Source organism: Cydia pomonella, chromosome 17 (genome assembly GCF_033807575.1).
Source record: "Cydia pomonella isolate Wapato2018A chromosome 17, ilCydPomo1, whole genome shotgun sequence".
In the NCBI taxonomy this organism is placed as follows: Eukaryota; Metazoa; Arthropoda; class Insecta; order Lepidoptera; family Tortricidae; genus Cydia; species Cydia pomonella.
This window is the reverse complement of record NC_084719.1, coordinates 8,415,824-8,437,615: the sequence shown is the minus strand read 5'-3', so window position 1 is coordinate 8,437,615 and position 21,792 is coordinate 8,415,824. Positions and strand designations below refer to the sequence as shown.

Sequence of the window (21,792 nt, the reverse complement as noted above, 5' to 3'; positions counted from 1 at the left end):
AAATAAATTAACACCTTTAAATTGAGCTGTCTCCTTCTGTACACTCAGTTTACACACAGTACCTAAATGTAAAAGTACCCAGTTGAATGGTAAAAGAAGAAACAAAACCGCTCATATCTTAGAGAGAACATGAAAGAGCTCAAAATCTCGAAAGCTCTACCTGTAATTCTACCGAAGATATTTTTTTACAGATAGCAGATGCAGTACTTGCCACGGTAATGGCACACCGGTCGCCTGGCCGTAAGCCGTGCGTGGTTACCGTGTGAAGTGCGCTCGGTGTGTACCTTGCGCGGCCGTACCGTACGTGGCGTGCGTACCGCGCGTGGTGTGTGTACCGTGCGCGGCCGTACCGTGCGTGTGTGTACCGTGCGCGATGTGCGCGTGGAGGCTGCTGTTGCTGGCTGCGCTGCCGGCGCTCGTCGGTAAGTGCCTCGAACTAACCATAACAACACCTTAAAAAAGTAACCTCTTTTGGCAGTTTTTTTTTTCAATTCTACTCTTAATCATAAGCTCTTTCTATCCAAATTGGAGAAAAAGTGTCCCAAGTTTTCCTTTAATGGCAGTTTAGTATATAATACATATGTACCACACCTAAAACGATATGTGTACGTGGGTGAATCAACTTTTTTTGTTTTGTTATCCTGTCCCGTTGTCCAAAGGACAACAGTGGCACAGTTTGTTTGAAGAGACGTTGTATGCCGTTCTATTAACATGCTTAGTAGGGGGCCCATTATGGACATTGGTTATAATGACCACAAAAACGCAAGTTTGATACATTTAAGTACCATAAAATCAGTATTTCAATGAACTTTTGTCCCCTGGACAACTAATCGTAACCATGGCAACGAGTGACGCTAAAAAGTTGATTCTCCCACCTATATCAATTCTGGACACTATTTCCATTTTATATATGAAATAACAATACATATCTTTAATAACATAATAATGCTCGACCAAAGTGCCTTTTGACCGGTGCTGCAAGTTTAGACCCCTAAAAATAGTAATTTGTACATGTTTATAACTTGTAATTGCTTTATGCTTGTCAATCTGACAAATATGATTAGTTAGTGGCATGATTTTTATGTATGGTTGTCCTTTATAAAGAGACTCAAATAATTCAACCTTGTTAGCAGGTTACACTTCTTACAACCCTTTTATAAAAGGCAACCTTGTCGGTATGTGTGTATGTACTTTTGTGATATTTTTTGTTCGGCTGTCGAAAAGACAAAGGGGAAGTGCCGCGGCCGCAAGCCAGTGCGAACAGATGCGCATTCCGCGGTCCACGCATATGCGTCCGCGCAACGCAAATCACCGCAGTTTACGTACGTATAGGGTTCACAATATCCCGAGATATCAATTGAAAGAGCGCAATGGTCTTGAAATACCAAAGGTATCAAAATGTCTTAATCCACCATTGAGTGGATTAAGACATCTAATTATGGGCATTTTGGCACATCTCATTCTTGAGCTTCATAAGTATGAAGCTGTATAACATCTAGTTTAAGTAAACTAGATGTTTTTTTCGAACCTACCCTACTCTCTAAGATGAATATGTACCTAGGTCATAAAAGTACCTATATAAAGGTCATACTGAACAACTTGGACCACCTCCGTAATCGCGTATGACCAATTGACCAAGCGAAGTCTATGAGCGCTAAATACGTATTTTATTTAAATATGTAGTAACTATTTTATAGTGGCTTATACAAATAACGCATTCATTAATAATCAAATTTGAAAGTTGAAAAGCAGAGGGTAGTAAGTATTATAGGGATTTTCAATAAAAACTTCTCCGCATGGGGTCTTCCGAATTTTGAATATCAAATTACTAAACATTAAAGTAATTGTACGGATCTGCAAGTGGGCAAGCCCGCATGTTCAGCGCATATTACCATAATGGGAAAGCTTTGTTCGTGCTTGACGCATATGCAGCGCATGTGCACTTTACGCAATAAGTGATGTCATGCGATTAATTATAATAATTATTAAGGTGCCGAAGGTTTCGAGAAAGGAGTTTTTGAAAGATCGTACCGCTTTTTTAAATCACAATATTACGGTTGACAAAAAATTAATTAGCAATCTATAGAATTTTCTCTAGTGACTTCATCGATTCAAATTCTGATTTTCTGACTTTCGCACGATAGAAAAAAAATGAACTTGTGGGAACATACATAAATAAATATAGATCGACTGACATCGTGTCAGGCGCGGATACAAGATTTGGCTTAGGGGGGGGGGGGCCATTTTGAGAAAATCATATATTTTTGCACAGAAAATAAAATTTACTCAATTTAGTAATGTGAGAGCCAGGGTTTTAGGGGGGGGGGGCATTGCCCCTATGGCCCCCCCCTTGTATCCGCGCCTGCATCGTGTGTTGTCAAGAAACATTCATAGATCGACTGACACTCTGCGGTTAAACAGAGAAACAGTGATGTTTGCTCTAACAAGAGCAGTTTCCAGTTTGCCCTGAGAAGGGCAGTTTATCCATATCCGGAGCCTGCAGCATCCTTGTGGTATATCTTGCTCGGAGGTTCGATCTATAATTATTTATGTATGTTCCCACAAACTCATCGATTGCTTTTTTTTGTTACAACTTACAACAAATTAAAATGTATAAACATGATATTCGCGGTCCACATACATGTCGCTCACGCCACCTCACGCTTACACTCAGTGAGAGTGAGAGAACAACACGTCACGAACCTACGGGCCACAAGATTTTTTTATTAAAATTATTTCAAGCAATAGGGTTGTTTCCTATAGTTAAATTAAATTGTTTCTCATCAGCCATCATGATTTAAAATTTACAGAAATTCACTAACAAAAGATGAAAAATATTTTTACGCTTCCAATCATTTATTTATGTAAAAACTGCAAAACACATTTAAAGGTGGATTCTGACGTCACAGAATGCGTCCTCATATTCATATTACCTATTCATATTCATATTAATTCATAGTAACAAATTGTTTTGACGTTTTATAAAGAGTGTTGGACACTAGTCCAACATGAAAAATAAATGAAATAAGGTAGTGTGCTAACTATAGCACACTACCTTATTTCATTTATTTTTCATCCAAAGAACCTATAACTACTCGACAAAGCCCTAGTTACTTCTAGTTACGACAAAAACCAAGTACTAATTTTGTTTCATTTACATTTGAAAGTCCAGTCTAATTATACCAATTCGCTGAAAAGAACTAGATAGGTTTAGAGATTGAGAAGTTTGCAATGAGAAAGTTAAACGACTGTATATATCGATCTGCCACGTCCAAATGCTTCGCAAGAATTTATATTAATCGAAATCAAATATTAATGTAATTATTATGAATAAATAATTAAATCGTGTCACCAGTTAGTTAAACATTTATGCCTTAATATTGTTCGTTTTCCAGCTTGGTTAAATACGACTTACGGATATGAGTCAGAGGACTTCCACTGGATATTACGAATCTGCACATGGTGACCAGCACCATCACAAGCTGACTTGAGTTTAGCGACAATAGTCGAGATTCCTGCGTGAGTCAATGCACGTGCTGGAGGCCCATATGGCGCCGCTTGGGCGAGTTCATAATGTTTAGCTCTGTTTTACTACCAATAGACCAACATAATTTTGGTCTACATCTAAAAACGTAATTTAACGACCATGGGACATTTAAGAAAAAAAAATGAAGTAAGTAGGTAGGTAGGTACCTTTTGTTAATATTTCACTGATACCTGTAAAATTTCTACCGTTTTGCGCGCTAAAAGTTGAATATCTTATTCGATTTTTATGTGTTCGACGTATTTAATTAATAATACTGCATAGATATACATAATTAACACATAAACATTATATTTTTGTCCAGTCATGGGCAGTTATTGTTTAACAAACAAAATAACGAAACTTTCGTTACAAACTTAAGCAGCTCATGGCTCTTGTTCACGTTAAAATTTAGCCAGTGTTTACAAAATGGAGGTTAAACACTTATTTTAGGTACAGGATTTATACCTAATATACATATTACATATACCCCGTTACTGGTGGTGATGCCAATGCCACGTCCATCATAGTAGTGTTTTCTATAGCTCAAATGTATATTAGAATTATGTATTAAAAACAGACATCAGATTCTAGGAGGCAAAATTTAATGGCAGGTAGGGAGTTCCTATATCAGTAAACTCATTTATCGATGCTTCTCTCATATACTAATTGGTCCAAGTTTTTTTGTAAAAATATAATTTTCTACTTCTACATTTTAAAGGGATTTTTGAAACCTCAATCATCATCTTTTTTTGTAACCCAGCGATCATATAAAACATGTTTATTTTAAACTTTGTCATCGACCCCGAAACTTAAGTATAAATAATATATATGTAATTACAAACGAACGATCACTATCATAGTATTAGGGAAAAATAAATCGATAATTTAATTTATCGATATAAGAACTCCTGTCAATAAATTTTGCCCCCTAGAATCCGATATCTGAATTTAAAACATGAAGACGCATTACCCTATAGGAGCGGAAATTCAAAATACTTGACAACCAACTACATATTGGCCAGTAAGTATAAAGGCTGGTCCCTTACCACGTACAAAGCTTCTTACAGCTAAAATTGAACATAGAAATAACACACAAACGAGCATAAAATGTTTATTTATTGATAGATAGGGCGACGACCTCGAGCCGATCGGCGACTAAACGCGACCTGCTGCCAGATGCTCCCATTCGTAACGTAGTCGATGTGACATATAAGATGGTACCCAATTATACACATCTATTCGGATCACACCTGAAGGGACAACATATACCGGGTGAGGCCTGTAACAGGAGCAGTAAATTAAACTGTAGGCTGTACGCCTCAAACTGACCAACATTTCTTCAGCAACTGTAAACTTGTGTTTTGATTTTTAGTAGGTTTGTGTTGCATGTTACGTTTACAGCGTGACAAGCAACGTACCTCAATTACAATAATGTTACCAATTTTAGGTCCTAGAAATATTTGCGCTTTGATTATTTGCTCGTATTACAGGAGACAGCACGGCTACCACAAGTTGGCATTTGACATTTCAGTACGTTATTCTCTCTATATCGCACTAATCCATCAGTGCGAGCGAGATGAACTGCGATCGAGTTTACGCAGTCGCTAACGTAAACTTCAAGTCCTCAAGTGTCAACTCGTGGTACGGCTACTGGTTTGTATAACACGTACTTTGTCAATCTCCATACATATAACCCCCGTGCCAAGCCCGGGCCTAATTAGCGTTGTACTTATGACAACTGCCAGTTCATTGCTATTTTTAAAACTTCAAAGCGTTAACACTGATTTAAACTTTCACGATTTTTATACATTATTAACTCATAGAAACGGGGCTTAATTTTACCTCCGACGTTTCGAGGACGGCGTTGTGCCCGTGGTGTCGGAGAAGACTGGCTAAAGATGAGTTTAAAGCGTTAATTGGATTTTAGGCATGGGTATGGTAATCAACTTTTAACCTTTTTATCCGACTTCAAATTCATACCAGGAGAAGGTTCTGTATTCGGTTGTGGATTTGTTTTTGTTATATGCAGCCGCTGTACTTACTTTCATTTCCATACCCTTTTACCTTGTCTTTATTATTTTTCCATAGGTATAGTTTTATTATTATTTTTGAAATACAACAAACAAGATGATGTATAAAATGCAAAAATAATAAATAGCGCCATCGTTAACTACAGGCGGCAATGTAAGGAAGTTATAATTTACCCTGGTACTACTGACGCGACATATAAGTAGGTATCTAAATATACACACCTATACGGAGCACACCTCTGAATAAATAGTTTATAGAAAGGAACCCCGGGGCACCTGCCCGCCCATTTCTCGCCCAACAATCGTTAAATTAACATACATTCGTTAGTTAATTCTATTGTTGTCGCAGCGAGCACGTGGAGCTAAAGCCAAAGGGAGCTTTTTTTGGCCGCTGACAGCGATGGAGCTAGTTAATCCCTTGTCAACCGACACTGAAGATATTGAGTAAAAGTGATTTGTGGCAGGGAAATTTCATCTCGCTCAAATTAGGAACTGCTGACTAAGGGACTCAAGGCACCACCATAAAAACCAGAGCCAAGTTTAGTACTGAGATTTATTTTTATATCCAATATATGAGATATTACATATAGTAAACACCCCTATAATGGAACAGGCACCAGTAATGGGATGGTATAGACAAATTCTGTAAAACAAGTGTTCCATCAGTTTTTAAAGGCTGACAACATTTTACCATAAACGAGAGCCAAAGAGCTGCTTAAGATTAAATTTTCATTGATATTTGTTAGTTTAAAAATTAATGGCGCCATACATCCCGTGACTGGTGCAAAAAACCATAGTTTTAATTGGTTAATAATATTAAAACCAATTGTCTTATACATAGAAAACATAAAGGAATCGGACATTCAACTTTTAAAGCACAAAGCGGTAAAGAAATTTTACATATGTCGGTGAAATATATGGTTTAAGACATTTATTATCTCATAAAGAATTTACAAAAAAAAAAAATGTACAAGAAATATCAAAAATACTCTAAAATTTCTCTTAAAATGTCCCATGATTGGTGCCGTTAAAATAGTAGGATCATCAAAGAATAAAAAATATCAAGGGCATAATCCTGACAGAGTACCTAAGGTCAAAATTTAAGAGTTCCTTAGAATGTGTTGTGTCAATGATTAGGGACTTATAGCCCTCAAGTATTCGTAGATGCTAAATTGGCAATAAGAACTTATAAAATATATCCTTATAACTTATACTTGACGATAACTTGTGATGAAAACTTACGGTGGTCCGACTCTAGTGTTAATCGCATTCAGGAAGTTTGCAATCGCATTTGTGTTGTTAAAATGGCAACTGGCAGCCTTATAAGGCGACACCTTAAAACCCTACAAGAATTTCACAAGATATTTGCTCAACTATCTTCGATTAAATTCAAATCGCGTGACAGGTGGCGCTAACCGAGCAACCGTCCATCGTCACAGTGCGTTAAATTAGTTTCTAATTCGGGAGCATACTTATAAACAGCTGTTGGGCTTTTAACATTCTACAAATGAATGCCACCGTCGCTTTGTTTGAGTTTGCGCGCTTTGATTTGTGCCCACCGGCTGAAACGTTGCAGTACTTCATTATCCTGTCCGCGGGTTTGTTAGATCTAAATTGCTTTAAACGTTGCTCATTATCCTTCTTGGTTGGTTATTACATACATTCATTGCGTAAGTGATGTAGTGAGTTGAGGGCGAGGTTAATTTCTGAAGGTAGAAAGATGAAAGGAACTAGTCTCCGTACCTACATGACCATTGACCATGCATGCGTACTTAATGTTTAGGTACGAGTGGTTCAAAATTACCTCCAATTTCTTCAAATGACAAAAGTATTCGACATGCAACATCTGTCCCTGATTACCAACTACCAATGTGCATAGAGTTCAGAAGAACACAGATAGCGATGAGAATCAGCCCACTCTGCACAAGGAGAAGTGTCACATACTTAATTATAATCTTAAAGTGACCGGGTCAGGAAACCCGTTCCAATTTGGCACACAACAAATTTCAAGATTATTAATGACCCAGGGAAATAGAAAAGCGAGAATGTGATTATTTTTACATTTAATGTGGGTCGCGCGTGGCGATAGAGCTGCCAAGTCCGCTGAATGAGTGTAACTTCGTATTATTAGCGTCACACGCGCACGTGGTAAGATTTTGGTGTTTTGCGCGGAAACGGGCGCGGGCGGCCCGCATCCGGCCCGCAGCTGGGAGGACCACCGTAATGTTTACGCGCAACACTGTGGATATACAATGTGTATGTGGAATGCAGTAGCTAAGCGCCGGCGCGAGATCTGTTCTAGGAACGCGCTATTTAACTCTCAAGGATTACCTTATTTGCTTGTGTTCTTGATGTTGTCGAATTATTCCTCAATCTATATCTTAGTTTATGACTGACGTTAGACCGGGCCGGCGTTTCCGGCGTTTACTTCTATGACAGATAACCGGTGATGACGTGATGCTTTCTATAGAAGACGAAGCGCCGGAGGTTCCGGCCCGGACCGGACCCGGTCCGGTCTAACGTGACGTGAATCACCCTATTTTTTAATTTAGGCATTAATGTATCCAAAACTACCACTTTTTGACACTTTTACAAACCAATTTTTACAAAGAGAAGATCATACATATTTATTATAGCTCGCTCGCCGTGGAAAACTTATACCTACACCACGAATCAACTCGAGAGCGAACTGGTGTTTGGAGTGAGCTACGGCTTCATCAGTATCAGTAACACAATTAATTAAACATTTGTAAACTTTATTACAACGAGATAAGGTCAACCTATGTTCAATCATGTGTTTACTACGTACTACGATCAATGTGGTTTAGCGCCGGCGCCACGAGAATTTCTAGGAACATGTTGAGCGCTATTCCGTTGCTATATAAGCTTGTGATCTCGATCTTTAGGAAAACATCCTTTAATCTTCTTATTAGACCGCAGCGATGAATGCAGGATTCTATCGGACGTAAAGTAAAGGGTGCATCAAACTTCAGAAACTTGTCCATCGACTGGTTACAAAAGTGCTAGCTGTATTTGCTATGATGGCTGTCAATTACCGGTACACATTATGGCAGTAGCCGATGGGCCGCATCGGTGGGCGCCGCTCGGCCGGACTGATCCGTTGCCAAGTGTCGGTGTTGAAATGATTTGTGCCAACCAAGACAAGAGTCCGCAAACTGCTTGTTAGTATCAGATGCCTGGGCAGCAAATATCGCGATTAAAAGTTTTATCATTCCAATATCTACGTAAGTAGGTAGGTCATAAAATTCATCTTCTGTAGTATATTTTAAGATTTGGCCGTTGGCGCCATGGCTCTTGGAATAACATTTTGCCGTCCCATGGTTTCCCAACAAAACAGAACGCGAGATTTGTGTTGGTGCAAAACCCTTGCATGGTGGATATCTTTCGATACCTTCGTGAAGAGTGGTATGGTTTGAATTGATGTACATATATATTTTAAAATCAAATTTCTATAAAGAAAATTACCTACTGTAGGCAATTGCGTGTATTGTTTAGTAATTTCAATTGTATTTTCTTTTATTAATGCATATTAATTATAAGATGTAATGTTTTGAAAAGATGTGTCCCTCCGAGTTTCTTGCCGGTCCCAAATTGAAATACCCTCCTCCAATTGGGGGGGAGCATGCGTAAAAACGGTACGCATACGACGCGTCACTGTGATTCCGTATCGTGACCGTTTTTTAAGCTGCGGTCTGGTCGCACCATTATTTGACGTTCACAAGCGCATTGTAATATGTGACTACTTGAATAATAAACTACTTTTTCTCAAACTTGCTATGAAATGATGACATGACTTACGTCAAATTAGGTCCGGAAATACTACATATCAGGTGGCATGAATGAAGATGATATGTAAAGGAATTTCATACTGCCTTACACACCTAGGACTGTAAAGCAACCTTCTTTTGTTTTTTAACGTCTAATTGTGACACAACGTTTTGATATCCAACCATCAACTAGCTTCAGTTAGCTTGGTACGGTGATTTGTTGTGCATTTTCGTTGCTAGGCAATGGCGGTTGCGCATCGCGCAGGCGCGCGAACTTACGCGCGTAAGGTTGTACACCGCTGGTAGAGTGGCGAGCCGAGTAGGTCGCCACAAAACAAATTCACAATTTTTTTTTTGTTTTAATTGCAAGTTTGAGAAAAGCACTTTACATATTTCGGCGAGAAACGGGGTTGCCGGCCGCGTATCTCTATCCGCGTATATATCTACTTGGCCTGCAACCCTACGTTTCCCGGCCTCTATAGTAATGTACTAATCTTTAGGAGTGGCCGTGGTGAAGGCGAGTAGCTTAAGCTGGCGTGTGCGGCGTGCTGATTAGGCTGCAGCCCTCGTAACCCGCCGCTCCAGGCTATTTCCCCTTTGGCCCTAGCGTAATTCCCTTTTTATGTCATGCGTGATAAACCTCCTCAACTGTAAATCATGTAATTGGGCGTGATCTATACTGCTCAATACACATCGGGGGCTCATATTATCCGACAGATTTTAAAGGTGTGTTCTTGGCTGCATTTGGAGACTAAAATGTCATACAAATATTTCTTCTCTTCGTCTTAATCGTGTAAAGGGATCATGACTTAATAATATTTTGCCAATATCTTGCCACCTCTAACCCCCGGGGGTAGCTTTTATGAGGTCTTCTACAGTGCACGCAGTTGGACACAGGGAACACTCCATCATACATATATGTTGCGTTGTTTGTATATCGCCACATTCGCTTAGTACATCACTTTGTCCCGAGTCGATTCCCCATTTCAGAAGTGTTCTTTAGATCGTCCAACTTAGAGACTTCCAGGTCACCCATCCTTCTCTTGCGCCAGGGGGTAAGTGCTCGTTAGGTGTTATATTTAGTGAATCTTCATTGAGCGGCGGCGATTTCCATGCTACACGACAATCAAACACAAACACAAATATTTCTGAAATCGGTCTTGTTTTAGAGATAATGTCATTTTTTGTGAAAACTCTGTAATAACTCAGTGAAAAATCTACCTACTGACAGACATTAAAGTAAGTAAGTTTCAAAGAAAACTCGCAAAATGTATCCGTCAGTAAATAAATAAAAACTTAACTAACGTTTTTTTTCGCCAAGATCTAAAAATAAATAACGTGTCGTGTGCAGAAAACACACGCACACACACACACACACACACACACACACACACACACACACACACACACACACACACACACACAGAGACAAAAATAATTCCGAATTGGCCGAATTATACCAAAACTGACCTCAGGAATGCGTGGTTAAAATCTGTCGGTATATATGGGCTCATAGTGTATAGAGACAAATACTTCATCTTTTAATTATCAGGTTGATAACCGCGTATAATCCCACAGAGCATTTTTGACGAATGAGATCAAGGCCGAGTCATCCGTAAAATGCACGTGGTTCAATGCCAAGCGTACCTACTTACATAAACTATTTAAAATGTCCAAGGTATTTTTGGCTCACTTGTAGCAACGGTTTTAGATCATTGTTCTTTCGCTGAGCTAGATTTTATTTATATCTTTTGTATCCGGGTTTTTGAGCGCGTAGTCATCGTAAGCACGTGGTAAGCACCCACTAGCTGAGGGTCATAGTAGCTCTATTATGTACTTGTTATAGAAACACATATCAGCCATTACTGTGCGCAGTTTATAATTTCGTTACTTACTTCGTTTACTTTAGATAGAACCCAATTACATATGTTGACTATACGTTCTATGGCAACCCTATGTGACAATGCGAAATAATGCGAAATGAAATCGCACTCGGCGCAATAATGAAACGTATCTTGACTATCTGCCACATTGAGGTCTCGTACTAGGTAAAATTCGCTTTTGTGTTTGCCACTTTCCATTTTAAATTTAAATAATAGTTATTTACGATACAAGTGCAGAAAACAGGAAATTCGCCACGAGTGGTGATAAATTAAAACACGACCGAAGGGAGTGTTTTAAATCAACACGAGTTGCAAATTACCTATTCGCACGTGTATCGTACAACGTTTTACGGCTCTTTAAAGTTTCGACATATGCACGGAAAGTGCTCATTCCCGCACGCGTAAAGTAGCACCATATGGTCTGTAAAAAACTTTATGTCGATGTAACCTGTTTTATGTTTGCAGGTGTAGGCGCCGGCGAGTTGGTGGAAGCGGGACCTGCCTTTCTACCAACGAGAAGATCTCTCAATGTGGCGCCTGGCGAAGAAGCGGTGCTGGCATGCCGCATTGCGCGCCTTGGAGACAAGGCGGTGAGTAGCTTCTGCAACTTATGAAGTCCTGGTACTGCTGTCACTGTTGGATACAATAAATATAGGTACAGACTCTCTGTTGCTAACTATGGTGCAGGAACGTACAGTAGCTTTTCCTAGTTCCTAACCGACGAGAAGATCACACAATGTGGCGCCTGGCGAAGAAGCGGTGCTGGCATGTCGCATCGCGCTCCTCGGAGACAAGGCGGTGAGTAACTTTTGTAACTTCTAGACTCCATAGACTCCTTATACTGATGAATACAGTAGCGATGACTATTACGTACCGGTCTGTTGCTGGGACAAGGCGGTAAGTAACAACTTCTGCAACCTATTACAATTTTGTACTGACGATGCGTTTTATATCATAGTAAACAAAGGTATGCCTTGTCTCGTCTGAAGGTAAATTGACCAGTTACAGTACCAACATAGGGGTGTTGTTGCGATGAATTCTATAGATGCTAAAGGGTTCGAAAATTTGGTGTCAGCTTATGTTGAGAGTTTGTTAGATAAATAGGTATACCAAAGAGTACGTAAAAGTCATCAACATATCACAGCAGCAGCAGCAGCTATCTTTATGTAAGGTGTGTAAAGTTGACACTGAATGGCCATGCTGAATCCTTCAACTATAAATAAACAAACATGAATTTAGATTCCCATGGCATTTGTGATCATTGTGATCGTCAATAGCGTGCAAAGGCCTTCATTCATTTATAAACTATTTTTCTGTTCCAACGCTTGCCAAACAACTTGTAAATAAACCGTCATGTCACGATCGAGGAATGTTTGTGTCATCGCATATTCGGCAGTGGTATTAGTCACGATGGGCGTCGATCGAAGCTGGCGCCTGGAATCAAAATAACTTTTTTAAACATATTGGAAGGCACTAAATCGGGGGTTGTGGAAGACTAGGGGAGAGGCCTTTGCCCAGCAGTGGGACACCATAATAGGTTCATGGACCAAGAGGAAAATGTGACGACAGAGCTGGGCGTAAAAAAATGTGGACTTTAATGTGGACATCTCCATACAGCCTCAGTCACATACAGAGGGATGCACCGCAATGGCGCTGCTCCGATGTGCGAGCGAGGCATCGCTATATACGTGCACATCGCTGTCTCGTCGTGTGGTTCCGCGCCAGTATGTAGCCGCGAACGATTCTAAAAGCCTAACGGGCAACATCGATGGTTACTTGTTAGAAAAGGTAGACGCCCACAGGGCCGCATCGCACGCATCGGACGAATCGCACGCAACGGATTTTAGAATTCTTTGTATAGAAAGTCACACAAGTGCGTCCACTGATCCGTTGCGTGAAGGTAGACGCTTAATAGTATTTTATACAATCGTGATATAATAGAGAGCTTTTCAGTCGAGTACCGTGCTTAGGCAACTCAGCAAGCTTCGTTCAGCTCAGGAAGTAGGGTACGAGATTGAAAAACTTGATTATATCACTTTATAAATGCAATACTTTTTCTACGAGTCATCTAAAATAATGCCTTTTACTATAAAACCTAAATAATTAATGATAATTGGTAAGTATCTCAACTAAAATGTTGAAATAAACGCGCGATTGGTAATTTTTTTATAGTTGACTACAGCGTATTGAAAGGAATCTTATAGTTGAGTGGGAGCCCATACAAGAAAAGTACGCAATTATAGTTTGGTATACGAAATCTTAATTCAACCATTACAGTCGACGAGTAGAAAAAACTATTTATTAGGGCGCGAAACAAATGCCACACGCGCCAAGTGATCCTTTGGCTAAAAAAAGTTTGTAACCCCTGACAAAGATACAACGTTTTGTTAATAGGTAGTAGTAGTTACACTGAAATAGGCGATACAGTAGAGCATGCGCGGGCACCGCGTGGGAACGGTAGCCGCTGTTATGATTTGTTTATTTTTATTTATGCGTGCGTTACATTTATCATTATTTAAGTAGATGCGTGGATGTTGAAGTTGCTTTTTATAAAATACCTACTAATATAAGATAACTGTTTTTTCGGTAATATGTCAAGTTTAGGAGCGAAAAACCAATCCCATACACATTTTAAAGAACTCCTTACTCTTATATGCATCAAATTGTAAATAAATATGTTCTATACATAATGTTAAATAAATGTAATTTGTGAAGACGGGGATAATGTTACCAATGGAAAAGTGGTCGTTCCGTTTCCACTATACGTTTGGCAACTAAAATCACAAAGCATTTAAAAACGAATTGACGCAACGATCCTTTTAAAACAGGAAAATGGTCTAGCTCAGGAGGACATCTTAAGGATTTCTAATCGCGCCTAAAAGAGTAGACATAATGTTACAAGAGATGATCACTTCAGAACTTATTATGGTTTAAAGGTAAAAATAACATCGATACTGAGTCTAATTTGATCAGATTTTTTTACGAGTTGCCCTTCCGCTACAGTATCCGAGAAACGACAATTACCAGCGATAAAAGCGCTCGAACTGTCGCCCAAATACACTCTCTGTTTAGATGAATCCTAAAGTTTCAACCTCTCACCACTCAATCCAAAGGGGATCATTTTACAAAAATCTCATTCCCCTGGCCATACTTATTCGTAAATTCCCAGGAAATTCCGCTTTATTAGCATCTCGATTTTGGTGACTGTGTAACTCGTGCCAAGTTCTATCTGCAACCTAAACAGCTAAGCAGAATCTCCTGGAAATTTGCGAATAGGTGTATCCAGGGGAATGAGATTCCAGGGTAATGATAATAGAATGACCCCCCCAAAGGTCTATCGCCAATATAAAAAATAATAATTGTTCTTTGCCTCTCTGCCGCTCTTGCATATTCAAAATTTTTCGGTGTTCGCGATATTGCTCGAATATGAAAGAGCGATAGAGAGGCAGTTAACGAAATTTCGATGTTCGCGTTACGCCCTGTGACATATATGTGTATGCATCATATTCTTGTCAATGAAGTGCAGTTTTACGCACACTGTCAAGCGTGAAGAATCAGTGAACCCGTGGCCTTGCGTACGCGCCGTTTTTAGCCGCTTCCGGGAAACGGGGGCGCGCGCGCCTAGGACTTTGACAAATACTAATTGAACGGGGCGGCGCCAAGTGGCATAGTTCAAAGAAATATGAAATTACTTCGATCGTTTAGGAGTTATTTTTATGTACAAATGTAGAGTTAGTTGGGTATATGGTGCCAAAGAAAAATCGTGTCATTAGAACAGATTAAAACTGGTATAGGTAAAAAACTTAAGTAAGTCACCTGTTGTATGTAGTTGTGGCGTGTTCGAATAGACAATACATGTTTAAAAGACACACACAAACAAAACAAATGTCTATTCGAACACGTCACAACTACATACAACAGGTGACTAACTTAAGTTTTTTACCTATACGGCGGTCTAATTCCAATAAAGCCAAATTTTTCTCCGAAGTTCGTAATTAGGTCATATATTGGTGTACATATAAATTTATCAATCGCCCTACTTACGAGTATCTTAGTCCTATTTTACTAATTATAGGTAAAGTAGATGTTCGTCACTGCTCACGCCCCTCACCATGTCGGCTTTAAAATAATTGTCAATAGAGAATGATAGCAGGGTACGTGTTCTATTAGGAATAACCATGTCAAGAATTAGGGCGTTTACCTTACTTATGTTAAAGACTGTAAAATCCTAAAACAATAAAGTTCAATTTCTTACTCCATCTACTTGCTGGGAAATACCTCTACGTAGAGAGATACTCGCTGCGCGCGTCTGATTTACGCGCGACGTGCTGAACTTTGGCTTTGATGTGACGTGCAATGCTCATTACGCGCTGTATCGTGCACGACACAATAAATCTGCGCTTTAGATTGCGGTGGAGTTCAGCCGTAAATATGAACTGCGCATAGTTTCAGGAGAAATGTCAAAACAATACATACTTTTCCAAGTATGTGACCTGTTTCAAAATCGATGTCCCGAAAAAGTAGCCTTCCTTAAAAGTGCCGTCGGCTTGTTATATGTTGTGTCGGCTGCACGACTTTTCCTTGCTTCGACTTCGACTCATAGTCAAGAATTCGTATCTTGCGAAATTTAAATCGAGCGTTAACACATAAACGTCACCACGTAAGCATGAACACGCCAACGATTTCAACAGCCCGTGCGAATATGGTTCTCAGCAAACGTTTCTAATATCCAGCGAATCTATTCATAGTGGTGGAGGGCGCATCGGTGCAAGTTTACGGCGCGCTGTTAAATGAAGTGAGCATGAAACTGGCGGAGCTCGGAGTCGGTCGTAAAACTCGGAGCCGCTCGCCATCTGCTTAGCTCCGTCAACAATGCCGGAAGGCCACTGCAGTTTCTACAAGCAGTAACCTATTATATATACTGTCTAGAGCCTAAATCCTGTTCGATATCTGTGGATATGTATACGTAGAGTAACAGGTCACATGAAACTGGTGGAATTGGTCGTAAAACTCGGACTGTTAGGCACTATCCTTCAACAATGCCAGAAGGCCTATAATACTACATCGTCTACTTCTTTTTTGGCGGTCTCTCACTACGCAGGATCGTGATAAATCAGGTTTTGCAGTTTCTGTGAATTGTCTCTATCAATTTCGATCTCCCAAAGTCCTCACCATTACATGTATTACCAATTCTGATAGTTTGACCGTGACATCGCCACTTTTTACTAAGAGTAACCATGTGCCAGCCTAGTTCCACGCGTTCTTATTTTCTATGGTTTAAAATGCCCCGTGTGAAGAGCTAGCGTGAATATTGCGCTAAACTCTAGCGAATCTATTCATAGTGCTGCATGTTTACGGCGCGCAATAAAATGAAGATATTGTGTCCTCAGGTCTCATGGGTACGAGCAAGGGATCTACAGATCCTCGCTCACGACGGCGCTGTGTTCTCAGCAGACCCACGAGTCGCGGTGGGAGTGCGGACAGAGCGCGGCGTCGTGACGCACACGTTGCGTCTTGCGCGCCTGAGAGAGTCCGATGCGGGCCGATACGAGTGCCAGCTGAATACGGATCCTAAGCTCAGTCAGATATATAATCTCACTGTCACAGGTTGGTCTGTTTGTATTGTTTTATACTTAAAAATAATGATATTTCTGACAAGTCTACACTTTTCGTGTATTAACACACTACTGACTAGAGACCATCTTGGCTCTAATCAATTGTTTCCAAAAGAGTTGAAGTACCTACCTAATATATTCCGGGCAGTGCCTTTTGACACCATAGGATCGCTACATACACCTCCATAGTAGCCACAACCGCTAACGCCATAATTTCTAGGCCACAGTACCCCTCTCAATTTCCTGGAGATATTCAACATTGAAGCAATAAGCTTTGCCATATTTTGAAGAGCATTCGAATGTGGCTTTCTAACATTTTTGAAATTGAATGGTCATTCCATACGTTACATGTTAATTTAATTCCTCTCAAATGAGAAATGTGAAATCTGTATTAATTAACCTTTGTAGTAAATACAGGGCGTTGATTATAAATTATGTATATTTGGTTACAGACCGGGCATGGCGCGGCATTGAGGTAGAACCACTAGGGGCAACTCGTGTCCTAGCAGCGACGGGGAGCACAGCAACTCTTGGCTGTTCAGCGAGGCTGCGACCCGCTGAGGCACCTGATCCGCCCGCATTAAGAGTTGTTTGGTACCAGGACGGACAACCGTTGCAACCTCAGGTAAGTTTATTACTTTACAGCTCATTAAAGCATTGTAGGAAGTAGAACTATTAGGCGCAAATCGTGTTCTAGCAGTAACGGGAGCACAGCCACTCTTGGCTGTTTAGCGCGGTTGCGACCAGCTGAGGCATCTGATCCGCCAGCATTGAGGGTTGTTTGGTACCAGGATATATAACTGTTACTATCTCAGTTGATTCTCTTTACATAAACCATTGAAATACATCAATTAAGAGTGGTTTGGTTTGGAAGGACTACCGTTACTACCTTAGGTAGGTTTTTAGTTTTACACCGACCGTTGAAGCGTATAATAAAAGAAAATAACTTAAATTCGCCAGCGTTGAGATTCTTTTGATACGAAGACAGCCACAATCTTACTCAAACCAGGCATAGACCACTTATGTATTAAGAAATTATTATCTATGACCCCTCGGGACAAAAGCGATTGGAACTTCAAACGACATATTCCAGTTCCACTAGTTCATATAATTTAACGAAAAAAAAAAACTGGATCAGTTTACTTAATTCCAGATGTTACTTCAAAGTGTGGAGTTTACTATGTTTAGTTTAACACTGATTACCCAATACTGTTTAGCAGGGTGGAGTTTCGCTCGATACGGAGCGCGCGGCGGGCTTCGTGACGTCACGGCTCACGCTCGGCGCTCTCATGCCAACCCACAGTGGTCGGTACTTCTGCCGTGTCACAGCGGACTTAGAGCAAGGCACAGACCCCTTCACAGAAGACACCTTGCAGGGAGAGATGGTGTTTACGCTCGTTGTGACAGACAGTAAGTTGATTAAAAGAATATTTACAGGCTTATTGTTAGATAGTCCAGCGCCCCTTAGAAAGTTTGCGATGTCACGGCTCACACTTAAAGATCTCATGCAGACTCATAGTGGTCAATACTTCGTGTTACAGCCGATTTAGAAGAAGATATACTCCTTCAAAGAGACTTCAGGACGCCTCGAAGGAAGACGCTTGTTGTTACAGACAGTAAATCGATCAAAAAACATTGTATTGTGTGTGTTAAGGTACCGTTCAGACTCAGACTGCACCAGCATTACTGTTGCAGTATTACAACGGGACATTACTTTCGACTGCATTACTGCCGCAAATGTCAAAATCGATGTTGCTGTACGGTTTTTGACATTTGCGGCAGTAATGCAGTGGGCACTTGGGCAGTAATTAAAACAGCAGGCATATTATCCAAAGAGGTGGGTACTTCTGCTGCCTGCTGTAGCCTACTTCTCCTCAGTGGATTACCCATTATAATCGACCGAGAGATCAACACCATTCTGTTTAGACATCTAATTAGGCATCAGCAGCCCGCAGTGTATTATTAATCGTGATATTCTTCCACAGGTGTGGGTGAGATGGAAGCGATGCAACGCGACCAGTCGCCAGCGCCGTCCGCTGCAGGCACACCTCGCTCTGTGCCAGCTATTGTGGCGCTTGCGTTGTTGTTCGCACTGGCCATGCGCTGTTAACCTTCGCAGCAACGATCGCACAAGCGACAACGATCGTTATTGTCTAACTAGCTGTCAACTAGTTATCATGCCCAGCTCCGGAGCAGATAACTATCGATACTGGAAGCCATGCTGGTTTATTTTAGCCTGTCGGGCCGTAGCAAGTTATCAAGTGGAGCGTAAAATATCTTACCGATAAAGAAGAGGAGGCATGAAAACATTGTACTTGGGCAGGCACAACTCAAAAAAAGTTGAGAAAATGAGCTATAGCTTGGTGGAACCCCCAATCTCGTGTCTTAGCAGTGCTCGGAGCGTGTGAACGGTGGTACAAATGGCGCTTATGTGACTTATGTGATTTTCAATGGACGAATGGTAACCAGAGCAAGAAACAAAACTACCAATTTGGTGCAAAGTTAATGAAACTTTAAGTTGATGAAAGACAGAATGCAAAATTACGAGTACAAAAGTACAGTGACGTTACTCTTACCTCCGTAAATATCTCGATACTTAAAGAAATAATTTGACCATTTAATTTAATGGAGACTTCATTATCTCTTTAGATACTTCATTTTACTCTAAGGGCCTTTTTCACAATGTCTAAGTAAAGTCCTGAATAAGCTACTTGCCACTTATCTGACGAAAAAGTAAAGTCATCGTTGGCTTTTCACAATCTTCAAATAAGCTTAACCGGTAGATAAAGTGCGATGTTTTGCAGGAAGTTTTATCTGGCAGTTGATTTATTTGTTAATTAGCTGTCAAACACTTTACTTGGACATTGTGAAACAGGCCCTAAGTCCCCTATCCATCGAACAAATCCCTGCCTAAAATCGAGTAAAATAAAATTGTCACTGGTATTTTAAATCATTAATAGCTGGTGGAATATTTCCACTGAACTGTCAGTATTATTTCCTTAAGCGGGTCATTCTGCAGATTTGTCCCCGCGTCTAAACTCTGTCAAATCATACTAAATGTATGAACAGTTTGACGGAGTCGAGAGTGACCGCAGTCATATAATTTGAGAACAACCCAGGCACGCGGCACGCGGCCCCAGCTATTGTGAATCATTCTGTAACCTACATTTAAACTAAGAGTATTAGCTCGAAATATATTCGCGAACCTACAAGGCTCGTCATGTAAATATTGTAAATAGCAAAATAAATGAATAACTTCAAACCGCTGTTTCTATTCTGTATTTATAGATTGGCACGCGCCGCTATATTTAAAGGAGATCGCTGTCCCTCTGCGGTGCGGTACCGAAATATCACTATGAAGCAAGCTCCACATCAGCACCATAAGAAGGAACATGTTTTAAAATTGTGAAGTTTTGTTCTAGGAGAGTGAAATTGATAAATAAATTGCTATTATGAATATAAATCTGCGGCTTCGACGGTCGCGTTATAGGGGCCGTTATACCTATAAATCTATATTTTAATTCCATAAAAAACATTATTTCATGTAAAAAAGATGCAAGTCTCGCAAGACAGTTTTACTACAAAAACGTTTTTAGACCTAATGTTAAACCAAGTCGGCTATTTTTTACTATAGATAAGCCATACCAACTAAACAATGAAATTGTTGCAATAGAAACCTGTACCACGCGACCACAACGGCATAAGCGCTGCGAAGTTCATGGCGCTTACGCGATGCGTTGTCGGCCGACAACAACTATACTGGTTCTCTGTGCCGATTAGACACAGATCTGTGTGATCAGGTTCTGTGTGATATAGTAATAATAGTTCAATGTATCAATTTAATTTTTTAATACCTAGGTACATATTATGACTTCAGATCGCACAGTACATAATGGCATAAGAATAATCATCATATACGTCAAGTTCCTAAAAATATGACGATAGAGGCAGTGCACACTTTGGCACATCAAAGTGCTTACTTTAGAATAATTTCACATCAGAACATAATGTGGAGGCAGCTTTATAAAGCGGCTAATAGCACATGCCCCATAAACAACATATAATGTCCCTAGCTATAACTCTTACAATTAATTACGGAATAGAACTAATTCCAATTTTATTGCGGAACAGCTACGAAACCGAAATAGATAATAATAATATAGATGTTAAATGCCAACCACACAAAGAGCTGCGAAGAATAGAATTAATAATAGACGTAATAGTTAGGTAGGTACTCTTTCCCACTGACATCCAGTTCTTTGGGGACCGTACCAGTGGGGCGACACTTCTGTAGTACTATTATTTATTCTATGACCGTACACGCAAAAAACTGGACGTCAGTGGGAAAGAGCTATTATAGGATCATTAGAGTGTCAAAAACGTTCGGGAAAACTGGCGTCTTTTCTATGGGCATTACGAAAGGTAACAATTAAATTTGGATATGTCGATGTCATAGATTTTGAATATTTCATGAAATGTTATTTTAGAATTGATCGCCTCATGATATGGTTAGGTTAGATTTAACATTTTCATGATATTTCCAACCATTTCATGAAATAATTGCAACCTAAACTACTATTAACTTGTGCCTATCACAAAATATTTTTCACGGCAAGTTTGAAAGTTTTGCTATTAAAATAATTTTAGGCGCTTGTATAATGTATAGATGAATTGTGACAACAAGACATACAACCAAATAATAATCCTTTCATCACACTTGCTCGAAAAAGATCTTATTTTATGCAGATATTTGGATTGTATTTTTTTTTAATTTTCTCACTAATTCATACGAAGTAGGAACGAATAAATGAGTTACTTTTAAAAATACTGACGTTTATAATTGATTTGTATTGTTTATCTTAAAAAAATACCTATTTAATTTGCTTGATTCAATAGCCGTGAAAAAAATATTTTTAGAGAATTTTTAATCGTGGCTGAATGCCGGATAGG

At 39.8% G+C, this 21,792-nt stretch overlaps 1 protein-coding gene across 2 annotated transcripts; it reads left to right on the top strand.

Annotated features, from left to right (window-relative positions):
- The first annotated feature begins 282 nt into the window (after positions 1-282).
- LOC133526818 (hemicentin-2-like) lies at positions 283-20,104 on the top strand. 2 transcript variants are annotated; one of them, XM_061863613.1, is made up of 6 exons: positions 283-422; positions 11,693-11,817; positions 16,618-16,834; positions 17,295-17,467; positions 18,063-18,252; positions 18,828-20,104. In XM_061863613.1, the coding sequence occupies exons 1-6, from the start codon at positions 374-376 to the stop codon at positions 18,950-18,952; spliced, it is 879 nt and encodes a 292-aa protein (XP_061719597.1). In that variant the 5' UTR covers positions 283-373; the 3' UTR covers positions 18,953-20,104. The 2 variants fall into 2 exon arrangements, with proteins under 2 accessions (XP_061719597.1, XP_061719596.1); XM_061863612.1 differs by having other exon boundaries at positions 18,060-18,252.
- Positions 20,105-21,792: the final 1,688 nt, after the last annotated feature.

Excerpts from the sequence above, each read along its gene's own strand:
- LOC133526818 (XM_061863612.1), top strand. The coding sequence starts at position 374 with ATGTGCGCGTGGAGGCTGCTGTTGCTGGCTGCGCTGCCGGCGCTCGTC. Across the intron at positions 11,818-16,617 it reads CGCGCCTTGGAGACAAGGCG|GTCTCATGGGTACGAGCAAG; the intron begins GTGAGTAGCTTC and ends TTGTGTCCTCAG. Across the intron at positions 16,835-17,294 it reads ATATAATCTCACTGTCACAG|ACCGGGCATGGCGCGGCATT; the intron begins GTTGGTCTGTTT and ends ATTTGGTTACAG.